This window comes from Dryobates pubescens, chromosome 37 (genome assembly GCF_014839835.1).
Source record: "Dryobates pubescens isolate bDryPub1 chromosome 37, bDryPub1.pri, whole genome shotgun sequence".
Classification (NCBI taxonomy): domain Eukaryota; kingdom Metazoa; phylum Chordata; class Aves; order Piciformes; family Picidae; genus Dryobates; species Dryobates pubescens.
The window spans coordinates 2,247,489-2,270,387 of NC_071648.1; the positions used below are offsets into that span (position 1 = coordinate 2,247,489).

The window sequence follows — 22,899 nt, forward strand, 5'->3', positions numbered from 1 at the left end:
AAGAAGAAGTTCTTCCCCATGAGAGTGGTGAAGCCCTGGGATGGGTTGTCCAGGGAGGTGGTTGGGGACCCATCCCTGGAGGTGTTTAAGCCCAGGCTGGATGAGGCTCTGGCCAGCCTGCTCTAGTGTGAGGTGTCCCTGCCCATGGCAGGGGGTTGGAACTAGATGATCCTTGTGGTCCTTTCCAACCCTGACTGATTCTATGATTCTATGATTTAATTCTTGTGCTGCAGGAGTGTGGCTTCCATTGTTCACACGAGGAAGGCAAGCCCAATACCTCTAAAACACTGGCAAAGGGACCAGTAATAGACACACCAGAGCTGTGCAAGGCAAGTTAATGAGATGTATCAAATTGGTGGAAATTGATTTAGAATGATAAAAATTGCCACTATTTAAGCATTTGCAATCACCTTTTACTTATAAATTAAGCTATAAATACACATTTTTATTTATAAAATAGACTATGAATGCATCTTTTTAGTTATAAATTAGACTGTAAAAGCACACTTTGATTTATAAAATAGACTATAAATGCACTTTCTTTCCTTACAGAATCACAGAATTCTCAGGGGTGGAAGGGACCTCAAGGGTCAGCCAGTTCCAAGCCCCCTGCCATGGCCAGGGACACCTCACACTACAGCAGCTTGCTCACAGCCACATCCAGCCTGGCCTGACAAACCTCCAGGGATGAGGCTTCCACCACCTCCCTGGGCAGCCTGTGCCAGTGTCTCACCACCCTCATGGGGAAGAACTTCTTCCTAACAGCCAATCTGAATCTACCAACCTACCCATTTCTAGTTTAGATACATTCCACCTAATCCTATCACTACCTAACACCCTAAGAAGTCCCTCCCCAGCTTTCCCTTCAGATACTGGAAGGCCACAATTAGGTCTCCTCAGAGCCTTCTCCTCTCCAGACCGAACAGCCACAACTCTCTCAGTCTGTCTCCATAGCAGAGCAGCTCCAGCCCTCTGCTCATCCTCGTGACCCTTCTCTGGACATGCTCCAGCTCCTCCAGATCCTTCCTGGAATAGGGGCTCCAGAACTGGAACAGTGCTCCAGGTGGGGGTCTCAGCAGAGTGGAGCAGAGGGAGAGAATTTCTATTCCATGTCATGCTATTTCTTTACCAATTCACTGTGGGCAAGAGGGAGGTGAAGTCTGGTATGAATTTGACTCAATCCCTGGTGGGTTCCCCGTGTGAAGCTCTTTCTCACCTCCCCTTCACACTCACCTTCTCTTGCTGTCTTCACACGCTGCACAGGCAGGGAGGACCTCCACTCCAACAGGGTCCCTTGGAGCGATCCCCACCGAGGTCTGTGCGCAGCCAGAGGAAAGATGGTTGATGGAACCAAGACCTTCCCTGTGCTGGACCTGTTTGCTGTAAGCAACATTTCCTTGAAGTCAGACTGCTGCTCTCCCTTTCATTTCCCCCCGCCACCATCACTGCTGTTATTTTTGTTGCACTGCATAAAAGGGATTAGCTCCAGCAGTCAGCAGTTTGTGCACATGCTAGGAGCAGGCAAAATTTGTCACGGTGACATCAAGCCTCCAACACAACAGATCCATTACCCTTTCTCTCTTGCTCACTGAGACAGCTGCCCTCAAGGTATTAGCCTCTCAGGCTCCCTGATAAATCACTGACATATAGGAAACTTGATTATCCCCACACAGCAGGGGTAGAGGATGCTGTTGAGCTGCAGAAGAGCATGGAAGAACCCCCAGAATCCACCAGGCTTATAATGAATGATTCCCCCCACCCCTCCCCCCCCACCCCCCTTCTTTTGATACACTCCAAGTAGTTAACAAAAAAATTTATTGCAAGAGATAGTTTGTCACTAGATTTACAGTTTGAGAGAACATAGTACAAAACATAGTGCATCAGCTTTGTCTAAACATTAAATAGGTGCAAATACACAAAGATTAAGAAAAGAAGAACCCAAACCAAACCCAAATAAACCCAAAAAAAACCAAAAGAAAGGGGGGAATACTTTACAACATAAGTTATAGAACTATAAATATCTTTTTATATACATTATACATATTCTAAGACATGGTTCTGCACTTTATATATATATAGAGAGAGAGTTCATATTAGTATCAGACTATTCAGTGCTTTAGTTATAGTATAGGGCTGAGCTTTACATGAAGGTTTGCATCCTTATACTTACAGTAAATGCTTCTCAAGGAAGGGGGCAGGGAGTGGGAAATGTTAACAGAACCATTTTGCAAAGCCAGAGGAACTGCAGAACCAGAGGGGACAGCGCTGGAACAGGCTCCCCAGAGAGGTTGTGGAGTCTCCTTCTCTGGAGACTTTCAAGACCCATCTAAACGCGTTCTTGTGTGACCTGTGCTAGATTCTGTGGTCCTGCTCTGGCAGTGGGGAGTGGACTGGATGATCTCTGGAGGTGCCTTCCAACCTCTAGCATCCTGTGATATAGCTGATGGCTCCTTTCCCCATCCCCGAGAGCCTGTCCTTAGAAAAGGGGCTGCAGGGGGATGACAGCCGGGTGTGGGGACAGCAGGGAAGGGAAGACAGTGTGAGGCAGCGGGGGAAACGCCAGCTGGGTCGGGTGCAGGACCGAGGGCGGCAGCAGAGGCAAATGCGGCGGGGCCACGAAGGCTGCGTGCCCTGCCGGGCAGAGCCTCGGTCCTACCGGCAGGTGAGGTAAAGGAGCTCTGGAAAGTGCGGGGACCTGCGAGAGGAACTGCTGGTGGGGCTGGAGAACCTTCAGCGTGGTGGCGGCAGCGTGCTGCTGGAGGATGGTGTGGTGAATGGTGGTAACGGAGGTAGAACAGAGCGGCGGCTGCAAGGGCAAGGGCTGCAGCGGGGAGCTGGGGGCCTGCATGGCCGCGGGGGGGAAGGAGAACTTCACTTTGCCGGCCAGCAGGTTTTGCGGCACGACCTGCTGGTACGCCTCCGACGGCAGGTCTTTGAACTTCTCGTGGCTCTCGGGAGGGAATATCAGCGTCTGGTCGGGCAGGGCGAAGGGGGCTATCAACTGCTCCGTAGCGAGAAAGGCGTGACTGTTCCCATGTGCTTCTTTGAAGGGCAAGGGGGGCGGGCTGCCGAAGACGCCGGGGTTGCAGGGCACCCACTCGCTCGACACGTCGTTCAGCTTCTCGTGCGGCAGGGACTCGGCCAGTTCGTAATGGCAAAGGTAGGGCTTGGGAGGAGCTTGTTCCAAGGGTCTGTTGGGGAGGGGACCTTTGTAACGAGTTTGACTTTCCTGACCGTTGACGTTGTCTTTCTTCCTTTCCTCCTGCGCAGGAACGTCCCGGGGGGCGGCAGCTGCTGCAGCACCGCGCTCAGGACCACCACCAGCAGCCCCCGCGACGGCATCAGGAAACGTACTCGCAGCGCTCTCCGTCGCGGTGCCTGTCACCTGTTTGTCATCTGCCAGCAGGGGAGGGCTACCAGTGTCTAGAGGTGATTTGCTTTCCTCCTCCAGCTGCATTGCTTCGTCTGCATCTTTTGTGTGATCAGCTTTGGGGTCTACACTAGCTTCCTTTAGACTGTCCTGAGTCAAGAAGTCCTCTGGAATCTTTAAGGTGGAACTTGCAGAAGTTTCTCGGGAAGGTCTGGAGGTCTCGCTTCTGGCACTCCTGGCAAGGAATATGTGATGGGTTCGAGTTTTCCTTCTCCTGCGTCTGCCTTTAGCCTTGTGGTGTGCATGTGCTTGCCTTAGATACTCCTCTGCTGATGATGTCTGTCCGTAGGAGCTGTCCTCTGATGATGATGTGGAGGAGGAGGAGGAAGAGGAAGAGGAGGAGGAGGAGCGAGAAGCATGCTGCCTCCGCTTACAGTGAGGTTTCTCAGGCTCCTCTGTCAGGACGTTGTAACCTCTCTTTACGGACAGGTTTTGGCTTGGACTCTTCTCCTCACTGCAGTGGCCTAAACATTTATGCTCCGGGCTGCAGCTCGATCTCCTGACTTTCCAGCCACAACACATTTTAGAGCACCTCAAGCTGTGCCTCCTGGCACCGGGGGCCAGCTGCTTTGCCTGCCTCCGGCAGCTTGCTTTGCTCCTTCTGTGCAGTCGTTTACAACCACGGTGCTGGCAGCTGCTTCTTGCACTCCAGATGTCACAGCAGCCTCTGTCCCTGTGCATGTGACCTGACACAGGCACCACTCTCTTGGGACCATTTTCAGTGCCAAGGCTTTGATGCAACTGTTGTATCTCTGGACCCGCATCGTGCCTGCACTTCTCTGCGTTGTTTTGGAGGTGCTGATGCTTACTCTCATCTCTGTAGCTGACTTCCTTTTCAGCCACAGAGGACATCCCTGTTTCTGCCACTGCTGTGTCCCCCCAGTGATGGTGGTGGTGGTGATGACAGCGGCACAATTTTCTCCTCCTTTTCCGCTTTCTGCTTTTGTGAAGCCGTTTTCCATGGCTCTCTTTGATCCAGGCTTTGCTGTGTTTCTCCTCTATCACAGTGCTTTGTCGTGAGAGATTTTTAAAGATGTGATACTTTTCTGTTTTTCTAATCCTGAAGGACTCATCCAAGGACACTTTGTTGTGATTTTTTGCAAGATGACATCTTCTGATGAAGGAAACCTCACTGGTGAGGGGCATCGTGGAGCCGCACGGGGTTTGATTCGCTTCTGTCCCGTCGTCGCCACACTCCGCAGTAGGTTTATTAGTAGAACCTGGGACTGGGCTGTGGTTGGCTTCAGTTTTGTGGTTCAGGTGAGGTATGCTGGGTGGATGCTTGGGCCTGTCTTGGCTGCTGCTTGCTCTTGACGACTTGAAATCAAAATATAAAGGGTTGCAGCTGTAAGAAATGGAAGGGTCTGTACTTGTGTAAATTAACATTTCCGACGGCCACTGGAGGACGTTGGACCCACGCTTGCTAAGAACGGGAACAAAGGGTTCACAAGGTCTCCTGCACACATCTGGTTTGCTTGGTGGGGCTCCCCCCCTATGACCATCCTCAGATGGCAATGGAACCAATGGATCTGCCCCCAGTTTGTTGATTTCAGTTGCAGTTGTGGATGAATCACTGTTCCTGTCCTTACTGTTCTCCTCCACAGCATCCTGCGCTGATAAAGGATCCTCCACAACCGCCTGCACGAGAGCCCTGTTTGCCTGCAGCTCATAACCACTGCAGTCCAGGGGCAGCACTGTAGCACTGTCCTCAACTGCTGGCAGCATTTGGTCGGGTAAGTCTGCTCCACTTACGTCAATAATGTAGCCATCCATGTCTGAGGACACCAGCTGCTTTGAGAGGGACAGAGCAGGAGCTAATACAGGACTCTCCAGCACCCTGCTTTCTTCAGTGGCCAGCTCCTTTGACTCTTGAGCTTCAGGAGCTTCTGCTGTGTCTGTGCATTTTTCCACCAGTGGGTGAAAACAGTTATTCTTCTCCTCAGGACACAGGACTATTTCTGCCACTGGAGGAGACTGAAGGCTACAGGCTCCTGGAACAAACCTACTTCTCCTACTAAATCCATGTTCCACAGACCCTTCCTCATTAAACTCATAGAAAACGGCAGCTGAAGACTCCAGTTTGACTGCTGCTTTCTTAGGGAAAGCAAAAGAGAACCCAACTCTATGTCCTTGAGATCCTTGGACCTGATCTCCACATTTGCCAGGGTCGGATTTGCTCCCACATGAGTTCCCAGGGGTGGAAGAGATCACAGAAGGCTCCTGGTCGCGGTTCTGCGCATCGTGCGCTGCCACAGCGCTGAGCTCCTGCTGGCCGGCGGAGTCCCCAGCAGCGCTCCCAGGGCTGTCCCCACAGTGATCTCGCACAGTCACCGTAGTGGATTTGAACATAGGGCCACTTCCAGGAGCACTAGGAAGGAAAACAAAACCTGTGAGCCATACAATCATAGAATGGTCAGGATTGGAAGGGACCTCAAGCATCATCCAGTTCCAACCCCCCTGCCATGGGCAGGGACACCTCACACTGCAGCAGCTTGCTCACAGCCACATCCAGCCTGGCCTGAAAAACCTCCAAGGATGAGGCTTCCACCACCTCCCTGGGCAAACTGTTACAGCATCTCACCACCCTCATGGGGAAGAACTTCTGCCTAACATCCAGTCTCAATTTACACACTACTAGTTTTGTTCTATCCCCCCAAATTCTGTCACTCCCTGACACCCTAAAAAAATTCCCTCCCCAGCTTTCTTGTAGTCCCCCTGCAGATACTGGAAGGCCACAAGAAGGTCTTCTCAGAGCCTTGTCCCCTCCAGACTGAACAACCCCAACCCTCTCAATCTGTCTCCATTGCAAAAGACCTCCAGCCCTCTGCTCATTCTTGTGGCTGTTCCCTGGAGACCTTCCAGCACCTCCAGATCTCTCCAGTAATAGAGGCTCCACAACTGGACACAGTGCTCCAGGTGGCATCTCACCAGATCGGAGCAGAGGGGGAGAATCACCTCCCTCAATCTCTTGGCTACACTTCTCTGGGCCTGGAGAATAAATCTTATGAGGAGCCAGTGAAGGAGATGGGGCTGATCAGTTTGGAAAGGAGAATGCTGAGGGGAGACCACCTGAAAGGATGTTGTAGAAAGGCTGGTGCTGGTCTCTTCTCACAGGTCATTAGTGATAGAACAAGAGGAAACAGCCTCAAGCTGCAGCAGGGCAGGTTCAGACTGGACAGGAGGAAGAATTTTTTCCCATCAAGGGTGGTCAGGGCTTGGAATGTGCTGCCCAGGGAGGTGGTGGAGTCGCTAAGCCTGGCTGTGTTTCAAAGTGGTTTGTACGTGGTGCTTGGGGTTCTGGTTTAAGGGTGAGCCTTGTAGAGTAGGGTTCTGGGTTAGGCTTGGTGACCCTGAGGGTCTTTTCCAATCTGAATGTATCTGTGATTCTCTGATTGTGTATTAAACCAGAGAGCACCTCACAGGCCACTTCCCTCTTAGTCATCATTCCAGTGAGTGCTGCTGTGCCCACAGGCAATCACCCAGCAGCTCCCATCCTATTTGTGTTCACAGACCGAGCCACTGCCATCTCAGCAATTTCCCTCTCCACAAAATAGTACTGGGGAGAGTGTTTCAGCTGACAGTAGTGCAGTAAGTGATTCATCCCTCTTGAGCAAAAATTCATCACTGTCTGCTTCTGTTCTTCATTTCATGTCCCCTTCCCATCTGTTCTATTTGACTTAATAGGGAAGCAGAGAGAGGAGCAAAAACTGTTTAAGCTGTCAGTTTTCCAGGATCCACAGGAACTGCTCAGCACTAGGAGTAATGAGCCTCTGTGAAAACAATTCTTCTTATGTTACAATGCAGAGCAATACTACACACTCCCCTCCATGAGACAGTTTCAAGGCCCAGCTGGGCAGGGTGCAGGGCCAGCTCATTTAAACTAAATTCTTACCCTGAAAGGTTGGACTGGATGATCCCTGAGGTCCCTTCCAACCTGGTGTTCTATACATTCTACACTGCCCTGCTGAGACCACACCTGCAATACTGTGCCTGATTCTGGGCTCCCCAGTTGAAGAGAGACAGAGACCTGCTGGAGAGAGTCCAAGGGAGAGCCAGGAGGATGCTTAGGGGACTTGAGCATCTCCCCTATGAAGACAGACTGAGAGCCCTGGGGCTGTTTAGTGTGGAGAAAAAGCTGAGAGAGGATGTGGTCAATGTCTACCAGTATCTGAGGGGGAGGAAGCCAGGTTGGTGGAGTCTCCTTCTCTGGACACATTCAAACCTCACCTGGATGCAGTCCTGAGCAAACTACCCAGGGTGATCCTGCTTTGGCAGGGGGTTGGACTCACCCTAAAAAGTCCCTCACCACCTTTCCTGTAGCCCCCTTCAGATACTGGAAGGCTACAAGAAGGTTTCCTCAGAGCCTTCTCTTCTCCATACTGAATAACCCCAACTCTCTCAGCCTGTCTCCATAGCAGAGCAGCTCCAGCCCTCTGCTCATCCTCGTGGCCCTTCTCTGGACACCTTCCAGCACCTCCAGATCCTTCCTGGAGTCGAGGCTCCAGAGCTGGACACAGTGCTCCAGGTGGGGTCTCAGCAGAGTGGAGTGGAGGGGGAGAAACACCTCCCTCTCCCTGCTGCCTATGCTTCTCTTGCTGCAGCCCAGGCTCTGCTTGGCTTTCTGGGCTGCAATATAAGAGAATCCAGTCACTAAAATCTAAACCTAAGATTTCTGGCTGCTTTCCCAGGCGAGCAGAGCAGTTTGAGAACTAAACCAGCGAGATCTGTTACATCCTGGAAAGACAAGACTGCATTCCTCACCTCATCAATGAAGTAGTGGCAGCCTTCAAACGCGTGACCTACTTCACTCAGCTTTCAACCAGCCTGCCTGGTTTTATGAAATATATATGAAACACAGCTCTCTCTCTCTCTTTTTAAGACTAAAAATACATGTCATTTTTGCTCCACTGGAAAAAAAATCCCCATACATGCCTTCACAGAGTGTGAATCAAAGTGCTGTACACATGCTGCTTCCAAAATGCATGAGCAGGACTTCAGCCCAGGGCCTCCAACAGCCCCCCACACTCCCACAGCCCCCCTGGCCCACAGCAGCATATAGAATAGCATGGAATGGAATGGAATAGAATGGAATAGAATAGAATGGAATAGAATAGAATGGAATAGAATAGAATGGAATAGAATGGAATGGAATAGAATGGAATAGAATAGAATGGAATAGAATGGAATAGAATGGAATAGAATAGAATAGAATAGAATAGAATAGAATAGAATAGAATAGAATAGAATAGAATAGAATAGAATAGAATAGAATCAACCAGGTTGGAAAAGACCTTTGAGATCATCAAGTCCAACCTATCACCCAACAGTATCTAATCAACTAAACCATGGCACCAAGCACCCCATCCAGTCTCTCCCTAAACACCTCCAGTGATGGTGACTCCACCACCTCCCTGGGCAGCACATCCCAATGGCCAATCACTCTCTCTATAAAGAATTTCTTCCTAACATCCAGCCTAAACCTCCCTTGGTGCAGCTTGAGACTGTGTCCTCCTGTTCTGGTGCTGGTTGCCTGGGAGGAGAGACCAACCCCCACCTGGATACAATCTCCCTTCAGGGACTTGTAGACAGCCATAAGGTCTCCCCTGAGCCTCCTCTTCTCCAGGCTAAGCAACCCCAGCTCCCTCAGCCTCTCCTCACAGGGCTGTGCTCCAAACCCTTCCCCAGCTTTGTTGTCCTTCTCTGGATACCTTCCAGCTGCTCAACATCTTTCTTAAACTGAGGGGCCCAGAACTGGACACAGGACTCAAGGTGTGGCCTAACCAGTGCTGAGCACAGGGCACAATGACCTCCCTGCTCCTGCTGGCCACACTGTTCCTGATGCAGGGCAGGATGCCATTGGCCTTCTTGGCTGCCTGGGCACACTGGTGGCTCATGTTCAGCCTACCATCAACCAGCACCCCCAGGTCCCTCCTTGCCTGGCTGCTCTCAGCCACTCTGCCCCCAGCCTGTAGCTCTGCCTGGGGTTGTTGTGGCCAATGTGCAGAACCCGGCACTTGGATGTGTTCAATCTTGGATGTGTTAAATCTCTCTAAGAGTGGAGGCCTCCTTTTAAAGGTTTTTTTTTCCCCCCCTTTTGATCTGTTTCAGCAGCTGTGCACTTACCAAGTTCTCTCCTTCCTTAGCTCAGCCAGCTTGTGCAAACGTTGGAGGGCTTTCTCCTGCTTCCTTTCATCTTTACGCGACTTCGAGGCCACGTTCCGAGCGAACTCCCTCTGCTTCAGCTCCTTCAGTCTCTGTAAGGTACAGGCAGATAATGCACAGAAACAAACAAACAAAAGGGAAAGCAGGGATGAGAAATACTTCTAATGACAATTACTTTCTGGTAAGCATCCATGGCCTGAACTGGTTTTGAACCCCATCCAGAGCGACCTACTCAATAAACTTATTTCAAGCGACTGAACAGATCACGGAATCACAGAGCCATTCATGTTGGAAAAGAGCCTCAGGATCCAACCCACAACCCTACTCTACAAGGATCACCCCTAAACCACAGCCCCAAACACCACATCCAAAACACCTTGAAACACATCCAGACACCACCTCCCTGGGCAGCACATTCCAAGCCCTGACCACTCGTGATGGGGAAAAATTCTTCCTCCTGTCCAGTCTGAACCTGCCCTGCTGCAGCTTGAGGCTCTTCCCTCTTATCTATCACTATCTATCTTTTCTATCACTACCTATGGTTTAGTTGTCCTGGGGTGATAGGTATTAGGTAATAGGTTGGACTTGATGATCTCTGAGATCTTTTCCAACCTGGTTGATTCTGTGATTCTATGATTTTGAAATGGAAAGGTCTTCCTTTTAGAGGAGTCCAATTCCTGCTCTTATCAGTATCTGACTCAGCAGTTGAGCACACAGGATCACACAGAATCACCAAGGTTGGAAGAGACCTCAAGGATCATCAAGCCCAACCTGGCACCACAGACCTCATGACTAAACCATGGCACCAAGTGCCACATCCAGTCCCCTCTTGAACACCTCCAGGGATGGTGACTCCACCACCTCCCTGGGCAGCACGTTCCAATGGCTAACAACTCTCTCAGTGAAGAACTTTCTCCTCACCTCCAGCCTAAACTTCCCCTGGCACAGCTTGAGAGTGTCCCCACACTGAGGTTCAATGTGCTACCCAGAGAGGTTGTGGAGTCTTCTTCCCTGGAGACTTTCAAACCCCACCTGGATGCATTCCTGTGCAGACTCCCCTGGGTGATCCTGCTGTGGCAGGGGGGTTGGACTGGATGATCTCTGGCAGTCCCTTCCAACCTCTAATGTACCATGGTACTGCCATCTCATTTGATTGCATCTCCAGCCTGTTTCTTTGAGGGGAAATAAAAATGCAGAGCTTTGATTCCCTATGTGAAAAGGGGATTTAGCTTCCTTTCTGTGACAGAAAGACAACAAGGCAGAGACTTTGCTAATCCCTCACTCAAGCAAAAAGTATTCCTCTAAGTCCCAAACCCCACCGGGGCACTGCTTAGTTGCTCAGCGTGCCCCCAGCGTGGCTCAGAGTCTTCACGGTATCACATTAAGAGATCATAATCTCTTGATTCTGAGAAGAATCCAGCGACTTGCCAGCTTTGTGGGTTTGTTTTCAGTGTCCAGGGGCTAATGGCTGCCCATGAACAAGGGCTGTGTGGATTTGTAAAAGCAGTTAATTCCAACTGCAAACCGTTTGAAGGGCATTGAAAGATTTTTCTTATCACTGGCAGGCACATGTGGGATACACAAGAAATGGAGTTTGCACAACTCTGTAAGCACCACTCCCCTCTTCCTTCTCATGTTTTTATTTTGCCCCATCTGTGGCTTTTTTCCTTCTTTTATTTATTTTTCTAATCACAGAAAAAAATTTTCCTGCACATCATTCGTTTCTGTACTGAATTTGGCTTTGCCTAGAGGCCAGGCTGGATGTGGCTGTCAGTAAGCTGCTCTAGTGTGAGGTGTCCCTGGCCATGGTAGGGGGGTTGGAGCTGGATGATCCTTGAGGTCCCTTCCAATTCTCACAGTGCTATGATTCTATGATTTGGAATGAAGGTAAATAGAATGAAGAGAAGAGAAGAGGAAGAGAAGAGGAAGAGAAGAGGAAGAGAAGAGGAAGAGAAGAGGAAGAGAAGAGGAAGAGAAGAGGAAGAGAAGAGGAAGAGAAGAGGAAGAGAAGAGGAAGAGAAGAGGAAGAGAAGAGGAAGAGAAGAGGAAGAGAAGAGGAAGAGAAGAGGAAGAGAAGAGAAGAGGAAGAGAAGAGTAGAATAGAATAGAAAAAACAGGTTGGAAGGGACCTTAGAGATCATTGAGTCCAACCTATCACCCAACACCATCTAATCAACTAAACCATGGCACCAAGCACTCCATCCAGTCTCTCCCTAAACACCTCCAGTGATGGGGACTCCACCACCTCCCTGGGCAGCACATTCCAAAGGGCAATCTCTCTCTCTATGAAGAATTTCTTCTTAACATCCAGCCCAAAGCTCTTTTAGCAGTCTGTTTAAAGCCAAGAAACATGAAGAGAGAGACATGCTGAGAAAGCAAACAAGAGCTCTACTTTCTGTTTTTGCATCCTTTTCCAATAAGTGGATATTCCTTTGAAGGCAACTTTGATAGATCAAGAGAAACAATTTGAAAGGCAACCACTTCTTCTATCATCTATATTTCATAGAATCATAGAATTGTCAGGGTTGGAAGGGATCTCAAGGATTATCCAATTCCACCCCTCTGCCATGGCCAGGGACACCTCACACTACAGCAGCTTGCTCACAGCCACATCCAGCCTGGCCTGAAAAACCTCCAGGGATGAGGCTTCCACCACCTCCCTGGGCAACCTCTGCCAGTCTCTCACCACCCTCATGGGGAAGAACTTCTTCCTAACATCCAATCTCAATCTACCCATTTCTAGTTTTGCTCCATCCCCCCCAGTCCTATCACTCCCTGACACCCTCAAAAGTCCCTCCCCAGCTTTCTTGGAGCCCCCTTCAGATATTGAAAGGCCACAAGAAGGTCTCCTCAGACCATTCTCTTGTCCAGACTGAACAGCCCCAACTCCCTTAGTCTGTCTCCATATGATAGGATATCCAGACCTTTTATCATCCTTGTCGACCTTCTCTGGACACCTTCCAGCACCTCCAGATCCTTCCTGGAATAGAGGCTCCAGAACTGGCCCCAGAGCTGCAGCTGTGGTCTCAGCAGAGTGGAGCAGAGGGGCAGAATCCCCTCCCTGGCCCTGCTGGCCACACTTCTCTTGCTGCAGCCCAGGCTCTGCTTGGCTCTCTGGGCTGCAAGTGCTCCCTGCTGGCTCCTGTTGAGCTTCTTATCCAGCAGTGCCCCCAAGATCTTTTCTTGAGGGCTGCTCTCCAGCCAGCCCCTGCCCAATATTTCATTAAGAGTGTTACCATATTTTGTTTCCCTGTGCCAACAGATGCTATAAGGCTCAATCTTGGATGTTACAAATTAACTCAGAACTCAGTTGGGTTTTTTCCAAGAAAAAAAGGCTTGAAATGTGAAGCATCTTTGTGGAACACTTCTTCCACCTGTGCATTCATCCCTTCCTGAAGACAGCATAATACTGACCTTGCTCCACACCAGCCACTCACAAAGCCTGAAGTATTTAATGATAAACAAGTGTTTTCTGAGTACTCAGAATGCCAGGCAAGGAATGAAGTTTGCTCTGTCCCCTCCCCATCTCTAGCTTCTGACATTTAAAGGCAGGATTGCATTCTGTTTTGCAGAGCTCAATAATTCTTCAGGGGTTTGGTGGGGTTTTTTTTTTCCCCTCCAATGCACAAGGAAGGCAAGAAAACGAAAGAGAGCTAAAAGGGTGCTTTTCCCCAAGGTTAAACACGAGGAGCTGAGGGGTTTACAAATCCATAATCACCCTCCAGCAGCAGCACTTTGCTGTAATTACTGGGATGATTATAATCAGCCAGTTGAGTCTGACCAGATTTCAACCCCTTTTTGTTCCTCTTGCTGTTGAAAGGGAGCAGGACTCCAGACCCTGAGGAGTGCCACAGTTAATGTGCCACCATGTCTCCGGGTGTGAGCAGGGTCTCACTCACAGTGAGCAGGGACAAGGGTGTCCAAGGAGGTTTTACATGACCTTGGAAGCACAGAAGATGTGTTTCATGCTAAGCAAATATCATCCTATGGATCTGAAGCTCTCATCAGCCCCATCAGTCATTTAGGAACAAGTTCTTTACTATGAGGGTAGTGGAGCACTGGAACAGGCTGCCCAGGGAGGTGCTTCAGGCCCCAACCCTGAAGAGTCACAGAATCAGCCAGGTTGGAAGAGACCTCCAAGATCATCAAGTCCAAGTGATCACCCAACCCTATCTAATCAACTAGACCATGGCACTAAGTCCCTCATTCAGGCTTTGCTTAAACACCTCCAGGGATGTCCACCACCTCCCTGGGCAGCCCATCCCAATGGCCAATTACTCTTTCTGGGAAGAACTTCTTTCTAAGATCAAGCCTAAACTTCTCCCTACACAGCTTGAGACTGTGTCCTCTTGTCCTGTTGCTGCTTGCTGGGGAGAAAAGACTGACCCCCACTTAGCTACAACCTCCCTCCAGAGAGTTGTAGAGAGTCTCCCCTGAGCCTCCTCTTCTCCAGGTTAAAGATACTCAAGATGAGGCTCAATGAGGCCCCGGGCAACCTGACCTAGTTGGGAATGTCACAGCTGATTGTGGGGGGGTCAGACTTTGGAGGTCCATTCCAGCCCAGATGATTCTATGATTCCATGATTCTGTGGTTCTATGATTCCATGATTTTATGATTTGATGATTCTGATTCAATGATTCTATGAGCCAATGATTCTATGTTTCTGTGATTCTATGATTCTATGACTCAATGATTCTGTGATGTCCAGAGAAGGGCAACAAAGTTGGTGAGGGGCTTGGAACACAGCTCTGTGAGGAGAGACTGAGGGAGCTGGGGTTGCTTAGCCTGGAGAAGAGGAGACTCAGGGGTGACCTTATTGCTCTCTACAACTACCTGAAGGAAGGTTGTATACAGGCAGAGGTTGGCCTCTTCTCCCAGGCAACCAGCACCAGAACAAGAGGACACAGTCTCAAGCTGCACCAGGGGAAGTTTAGGCTGGAGGTTAGGAGGAAGTTTTACACAGAGAGAGTGATTGCCCATTGGAATGTGCTGCCTGAGGAGGTGGTGGAGTCACCATCACTGGAGGTGTTCAGGAGGAGACTTGATGGGGTGCTTGGTGCCATGGTTTAGTTGATTAGGTGATGTTGGATGATAGGTTGGACTCGATCTTGAGGGTCTCTTCCAACCTGGTCTGGTCTATTCTATTCTATGATTCAATGATTCTGTGATTCAATGTTTCTATGACTCAATATTCTGATACAATGATTCTATGATTCTGTGATTCCATGAGTCTATCTGGTAGCACACACCAGATCTGGGATAGAAGAACTGTTCACAACTTTCAAGTCATTAATTTGTTCCCCTTGATTGCTACAGGCAGGTGTCAATGTGTAAGAGAGAGGAGTCTGTGAGAAGTTTTGTGTGCACCAGCCTCTGTGTTGGACTGCCTGCTCTTCTCTTCTGAAGAACGATGCGTTCCAGAGCTCCCCTTCTGTCAGACCTCCTGTCAAACACACCACCCCTTTCCCCCACAGAAAGCTGCTTTTAGCAGAACATGATCTACTTAGCATTGGATTTGTGGTCTTGCAACGGGTATGGCAGTCACAGAAGCACAGAAACTTCAGCTTGGAAAAGACCCTCAGGGTCACCAAGTCCAACCCAGAGCCCTACTCTGCAAGGCTCACCCCTAAACCACAGCCCCAAGCACCACATCCAAACCACCTTCAAACACATCCAGCCTTGGGGACTCCACCACCTCCCTGGGCAGCACATTCCAATGCCTGACCACTCTTGATGGGGAAAAATTCTTCCTCCTGTCCAGTCTGAACCTGCCCTGCTGCAGCTTGAGGCTGTTTCCTCTTGTTCTATCACTAATGACCTGTGAGAAGAGACCAGCCTCATCCTTTTCACGAAGAGCTTTAACACAGCTTTGTAAGGTCTGTACCTCAGTCACTCCTGAGGATTTTATCCACTGAGTACATCTGTAAAAGTGGAACTTTTCTCAGTTGGAACCCACAAAACACACACCAGGTGCAAGTTGTTTTGAGGCCTGATTTGGCAGTTTCCAAAACATGCTATTTCCTAAACCTAGGTTGGGGCACTCCTTGATACCAATCCAGGCTGGGAAGATGATGAAAATGGGAGCAGCCCTGCAGAAAAGGACTTGGGGGTGCTGGTGGATGAGAAGCTCAACAGGAGCCAGCAATGGGCACTTGCAGTCCAGAATCATAGAGTCATAGAATTGTCAGGGTTGGGAGGGACCTCAAGGATCATCCTGTTCCAACCCCCCTGCCATGGGCAAGGACACCTCACTTGCTCAGAACCACATCCAGGGTTCAACCTGTCACAGAATCATACAACAGTCTGGGCTGGAAAGGGCCTCCCAAAGCTCATCCAGTCCAACCCCCTCTGCAGTCAGCAGGGACATCCCCAACTAGGTCAGGTTGCCCAGAGCCCTGTCCAGCCTCACCTTGAATATCCAGTGTTCAGGAGGGGATTGGATGTGGCACTTGGTGCCATGGTCTAGTCATGAGGTCCGTGGTGCCAGGTTGGACTTGATGATCTTTGAGGTCTCTTCCAACCTTGGTGATTCTGTGATTTTCTCTGTGCCACTTTAAGAAGGACTCCCACAGAGACTGAAATGAACTGAGTGAATCTTAAACCTTTCCTCTGCTCACACTGCACACAATGGCTGAAAATGAGGAATTAGTATTTATGGCCAAGTACTCCAGAGGGTATTTTCCATAATCCTTGAAGGATAGTCTAATAGCTGTGGCTGGGCTGAAGGAGATACATGAATCCCCTCCAAGTGAGCTCTTAATTGTAATTCTTTCTGTCAGACAGAAATCACAATCACTTCCTCAGATCAGTTTTATATTGGATCATTGAGCTGTTCAAAGCCTCTGTTCACAAAGGGCTTCTGATCAGCAGGGTCTGGTCCTTGCCTGAGATTGTGCCAGAACCTATGGCAATCTTCTGCAAAGGAAATGCATAAATCTGATGGAGGGAAATGGAGGGAGAAAGGACCTTTGCAAACTGTGACACACCTCTCACAGCTGACTGGCACTGAGAGAATCTGTTACCCTTAACCCAAGCCTTTCATACTGCTCCCAGGGAGACAAACAAGATATAAACCAAAATGCTATTCAGTATGAGGACTGCATCTTGCAAGGCAAATGCCCTACCACAAAACCTCATGAGGTTCAACAAGACCAAGTGCAAGGTCCTGCAGCTGGGTCAGGCCAATCCCAGGCACTGATATAGGCTGAGCAAGGGACTGGCCTGAGAGCAGCCCTCAAGAAAAGGACTTGGAGGTGCAGGGGGATGAGAAGCTCAACAGGAGCCAGCAGGGAGCACTTGTGGCCCAGAGAGCCAACCACAGCCTGGGCTGAATCAAGAGAAATGTGGCCAGCAGGGCCAGGGAGGGGATTCTGCCCCTCTGCTTCACTCTGCTGAGACCCCACCTGGAGCTCTGTGTCCAGTTCTGGAGCCTCTGTTCCAGGAAGGATCTGGAGGTGCTGGAAGGTGTCCAGAGAAGGGCCACGAGGAGGAGCAGAGGGCTGGAGCTGCTCCCCTATGAGGACAGACTGAGAGAGTTGGGGTTGTTCAGTCTGGAGAAGAGAAGGCTCTGAGGAAACCTTCTTGTGGCCTTCCAGTATCTGAAGGGGGCTACAAGAAAGCTGGGGAGGGACTTTTGAGGGTGTCAGGGAGTGATAGGACTGGGGGGAATGGAGCAAAACTAGAAATGGATAGATTGAGCTTGGATGTTAGGAAGAAGTTCTTCCCCATGAGGGTGGTGAGAGACTGGCAGAGGTTGCCCAGGGAGGTGGTGGGAGCCTCATCCCTGGAGGTTTTTAAGAGCCAGGCTGGATGTGGCTGTGAGCAAGCTGCTGTAGTGTGAGGTGTCCCTGCCCATGGCAGGGGGGTTGGAACTGGCTGATCCTTGAGATTCTTTCCAACCCTATCAATTCTTTGATTCTAAGCTGACCTATGCCTTCATTTTCAACCCTGCAAATTGAATATGTGGTAGAGTAATTCCAATAACATACCACTGACACTGCTGTGAGGAGGGGATGCTGGTAGCAAGCTTGTGTCTCTTTGTGTGTCTTCTACTGCATCATTGCTTTTGCAGATTGAAATGGTAGCAAGTGTGGAGTGAGCATCTATCTGTCACACTGTGTTAATAAAGCATCAGCTTATCAGAAAAGTATAGGTTAGAGGCTGCTGAGGGAAACCAGGACTGTAAGGGAACACAGAGCTCCAAAAGGACAAACACAAGGTCATAGCAGAGGCCTTGGAAAAGGGAAGTGGATGGAACAGGATGACACCAGTGTCCCAGGGCTACAAACCACTCAGCAGTGCACCAGTACTGCTTGCCAAAGGAGTGCAACTTTAAACACACATACAAGTGGGTTTAGGGATAGAAAGAAGATGAAAAGGCATTCATATATATTTGTGTGTGTGTGTGTGTGTAATTTCACTACAATATGCAATTGGGAACCACTGGAGCACACATTTGTGTCAGAAAATGCATTAAAGTGACTGCTGAAAGAGTCCAGCACAGAGCCACAAAAATGCTGAAGGGATTTGAACATCTGCCTCATGAGGAGTGAGGAGAGCCTGAGGGAGCTGAGGGCTCTGGAGCTTGAAGAGGGGACTGAGAGGTGACCTCATTGCTGTTGAGAAAGCTGTGCAGGGTGAGTGCCCAGAGGCTGGAGCCAGGCTCTGCTGGGGGATGCCCAATGCCAGCACAAGGAGGGGCAGTGGTGGAAGCTGAGGCAGAGGAAGTTCCATGGAAACAGGAGGAAAAGTTTTTTCATGGAGCCCTGGAGCAGGCTGCCCAGGGGGGTTGTGGAGATGACCAGGACCCACCTGGATGTGTTGCTGTGTGACCTGCTCTCAGTGATCCTGCTCTGGCAGTGGGGGTTGGACTGGATGAGCTTTGGAGGTCCATTCCAGCCCCTAACACTCTGTGATTCTGCAGCCCCTAGTGGACTTGAGAGTGAGGAGAAATAAACCATCAAGCTTCACCCTGCTCCTGGCAAAAAGGAAGATGAAACCACCAGCATCAGCACCACGTTCCCCTACATGCAGAGCTCACTGAGCTGTCAACTTGCTGACATCTCTCTTTTTCTCAGGAAGACTGCAGCACTAAGAAGGATCAGACAGCAGAAAGCTTCTATCTGTCCATTTAAGGAATAGAATCATAGAATCACCTGGGTTGGAAGGAACCTGTAAATGTCATCCAGTCCAACCCCCCTGCAGTCAGCAGGGACATCCTCAACTAGATCAGGCTGCCCAGAGCTCTGTCCAGCCTCACCTTGAATATCTCCAGGGATGGAGCCTCAACCACTTCCCTGGGCAACCTGTTCCAGTGTTCCACCACCCTCATGGTGCAGAACTTCTTCCTAACATCCAATCTAAATCTGCCCTGCTCTAGTTTGAATCCATTGCCACTCATCCTATCACTGCAGGCCTAATGAGCTGTTCTATTTGGAGAACTGTGGTTCTAAGTACCAGCATCATGGGGACTGGGGTAATACTAACTCTTTCAGTCAGCTGTCAGCTTTTTAGCTACAGCAACAACCAGTTCTTGGCTTTGCATGGCAGGTGAGTTTCTTCTACCCACAAAAGGTTGCCCAGAGAGGTTGTGCGGTTTCCTTCTCTAGAGACATTCAAACCCCAACTGGGTGCATTCCTGTGCAGACTACTGTAAGTGATCCTGCTTTGGCAGGGGGTTGGGACTGGATGATCTCTGGAGGTCCCTTCCACCCTCTAATGTGAAGTCCTTGTAGTCATCTGGACCTATCTATATCTATATCTATCTTTATATCATCTATATCTGTATTCTGTATCTGGCAGGGGGTTGGACTGGATGATCTCTGGAGGTTCCTTCCAAGCTCTAATGTGCTGTGATACAGTGAAATCCTTATAGTCATCTGTACCTATCTATATCTCAATCTATATCTCAATCTCATCTATATCTATATCTATCTCCATCTCTAAATGATGCTACTCTGGCAGGGGGGTTGGACTTGATGATCTCTGGAGGCTCCTTCCAAGCTCTAAGGTGCTGTGAAACTGCAAAAGGTCTTTGGTTGGGTACCTCAGCCTCAAGAGCTGGCTGAACATGTGAGGTCCACCTTCCTGATTTAAGGCAACCCAGGAGGAATTCACAGCAATATTCCCCTGCCACTATCAGATATGAACATTCCAGGAGGTAATTTGCCCTTGATTAAGAATCACTAGGAAATTAATAAAAACAGTAATTAAGTAATAACAGAAAGCTCATCCCTGAATGAAAATGTGCCCAAATCTCGGTCCACACCCTCAGAGGCACAAAGCAGCTCCTCACAGAAAGTGTTGAAACATCTTTTTTTAACCTCTTCTTTCCAACAACAATAGCCAGGGTAGAAACATATCACAGGCTCACAGAGTGTTAGGGGCTGAAAGGGACCTTGAAAGACCATCCAGCCCAACCTCCCTGCCAGAGCAGGATCACCTGCACCTACATCTGGTTTCACAATGCACTTTGGCCACAACAACCCCATGCAGTGCTACAGGCTGGGGTCAGAGAGGCTGAGAGCTGCCAAACAGAGGGGAACCTGGGGGTACTGGTTGACAGCCGCCTAAACATGAGCCAGCAGTGGGCCCAGGTGGCCAAGAGGGCCAATGGCATCCTGGCCTGCATCAGGACCAGTGTGGCCACCAGGAGCAGGGAGGTCATTGTGCCCCTGCACTCAGCACTGGTTAGGTCACACCTTGAGTCCTGTGTCCAGTTCTGGGCCCCTCAGTTTAGGAAGGACATCGAGACACTTGAAGGTGTCCAGAGAAGGGCAACAAGGCTGGGGAGAGGCCTTGAGCACAGCCCTGTGAGGAGAGGCTGAGGGAGCTGGGGTTGCTTAGCCTGGAGAAGAGGAGGCTCAAGGGAGACCTTATTGCTCTCTACAACTACCTGAAGGTAGGTTGTAGCCAGGTGGGTGTTGGTCTCTTCTCCCAGGCAAGCAGCACCAGAACAAGAGGACACAGTCTCAAGCTGTGCCAGGGGAGGTTTAGCCTCGAGGTGAGGAGAAAGTTCTTCCCAGAGAGAGTTGTTAGCCATTGGAATGTGCTGCCCAGGGAGGTGGTGGAGTCACCATCCCTGGAGGTGTTCAAGAGGGGATTGGATGTGACTTGATGATCTCTGAGGTCTTTCCAACCTGGCTGACTCTGTGAGTCTATGCTGGGCAGCATTTCCACCATAAACCCAATTCAGAGGACCATGATGAAAGACCAGAAATAGTTGAGGACCTGTACCAGAGGAAGGATCAGCTGATTTAAATGTGAATGGACATTGAATATAACATGACTTAGTGTTTCCTAAATCAGAGAATTGTCAGGGTTGGAAGGGACCTCAAGGATCATCCAGCTCCAACCCCCCTGCCATGCCCAGGGACACCTCACACTACAGCAGCTTGCTCACAGCCACATCCATCACGGCCTTCAAAACCTCCAGGGACGAGGCTTCCGTCACTGAGGTCTTTTCCAACCTGATTGATTCCATGGTTCCACAGCACTGAGATCTGAAATCTGAACTGCTACATGCTCAGGCTTGGATGAAAAGAAGAGAAAAAGCAGCCCACAAAAAAAATGAAAGCCGTCTGCCTGGCACATAAATAACAAGGGGGCGATTAACCAGGGGGACCTTCTGTGTGTCTCAGCAGCAGGTAGATTTAACATGTCTGTGCTCAACGTTGGAGGAATAGCTGGATAAATTATCTCCACAGAAAATGGGAAATGAAAGCTCTGTCATCTCAAGGTCAACAGAACTGTATATTTAGGGAAGTTTGGAAGAAAGTGCCTTCCTCTCTTTCCCTGCAGCCAGCTCAAAGAAACAAAGCAGAGCCCTTTGCAACCAAGAGCTGCTCGTGAGAGGCACAAACCCCTTGCCCACTCTCCTTACAAAGACTAGGAAAAAAATCATCTTCTTCTGAGAAGTGCCAGCCCTGCAAACAAACCTCTTACCCTCCTCAAGCGCTGCACAAGCATTGGCACAGCGCTCCACAGCTGGTAAGTATTTACAGAGCAGCTTCCAGACTTTAACACAAGATTTATGCTTTCAGTTGAAAGAGGAATGGGCTGGAACAAGCCTCACTGTCAATACAGGCTGGGGGAGGAGGGGATAGAAAGCAGCCCTGAGGAAAAGGACTTGGGGGTGCTGGTGGGGGAGAAGCTGGACAGGAGCAGGCAGTGTGAGCTTGCAGCACAGAAGGCCAAGGGCAGCCTGGGCTGCATCCAAAGCAGCATTGCCAGCAGAGCCAGAGAGGGGATTCTGCCACTTTGCTCTGCTCTGCTGAGACCTCACCTGCAGTGCTGTGTGCAGGTCTGGAGCCCTCAACACAGGAAGGACATGGACCTGATGGAGAGGGTCCAGAAGAAGGCCATAAAAATGGTCAGGGGTTTGGAGCAGCTCTGCTGTGAGGACAGGCTGAGGGAGCTGGGGGTGTTCAGCCTGGTCCTCATTCACCATTTTGCTTGTTTGTTTGTTTGATGTTTTGTCAGCTACACGAATCTCAAAGCCAAACCCTTATGCTTCCTTCTATCCTACCAAAAATGTGTCTGTTTTCTCCAAAATTTGACTCCCATAGACACCTAAATGCTGTAGCTACCTGCTCTCAGTCTTCACAACCTCCATGAAAGCTGACTGGTCTCCAAACCTTACTGCATTAAGGGTTTTGCAGTGTTCTGCCCCATGAGGGTGGTGAGACACTGGCAGAGGTTGCCCAGGGAGGTGGTGGAAGCTTCATCCCTGGAGGTGTTTGCAGCCAGGCTGGATGTGGCTGTGAGCAACCTGCTGTGGTGTGAGGTGTCCCTGCCCATGGCAGGGGGGTTGGAACTGGCTGATCCTTGAGGTCCATTCCAACCCTAACAATTCTATAATTTCTTAGCAGTATGCTGTAGTGCCCTCTGGACTGGCATAGGAAAAAAAGCTGTCAGGCATTTGTCTTTCTCTGCCACATGCTTCCCCCTCCCTTTTATCCCCTTCCTAGGGAAGGTTAGAAGAACACAACTTTCCACAAGTGACCCCTGATTTAGTTAGTCAGGAGGTGTTAGGTATTAGGCAATAGGTTGGACTTGATGATCTCTGAGGTCTTTTCCAACCTGGTTGACTCTGTTTCTTTCTTGCCCTTTGCAGACTTTGGATCTATTGTTGGAATTCTCTTAATGGCACCAATGTCATGGCATCAATGTTGGCTGGATGTTAGGAAGAAGTTATTCACAGAAAGACTGATTTCCCATTGGGATGTGCTGCCCAGGGAGGTGGTGGAGTCACCATCCCTGGAGGTGTTTAGGAAGAGACTGGATGGGGTGCTTGGTGCCATGGTTT

General features: G+C 49.8%; 1 protein-coding gene across 1 annotated transcript in view; it reads right to left on the reverse strand.

The window, feature by feature from the left end:
* Window positions 1-2,432: 2,432 nt before the first annotated feature.
* The window catches only part of ZNF804A (zinc finger protein 804A), a 161,171-nt gene continuing 140,704 nt past the window's right edge, over window positions 2,433-22,899 (reverse strand). Inside the window, exons 3-4 of the mRNA XM_054177049.1 lie at window positions 9,554-9,684; window positions 2,433-5,798 (exon numbers count right to left, since the gene is read on the reverse strand). Of these exons, the coding sequence (XP_054033024.1) occupies window positions 2,477-5,798; window positions 9,554-9,684 (3,453 nt within the window). The 3' untranslated portion in view covers window positions 2,433-2,476. The remainder of the gene's footprint in view (window positions 5,799-9,553; window positions 9,685-22,899) is intronic.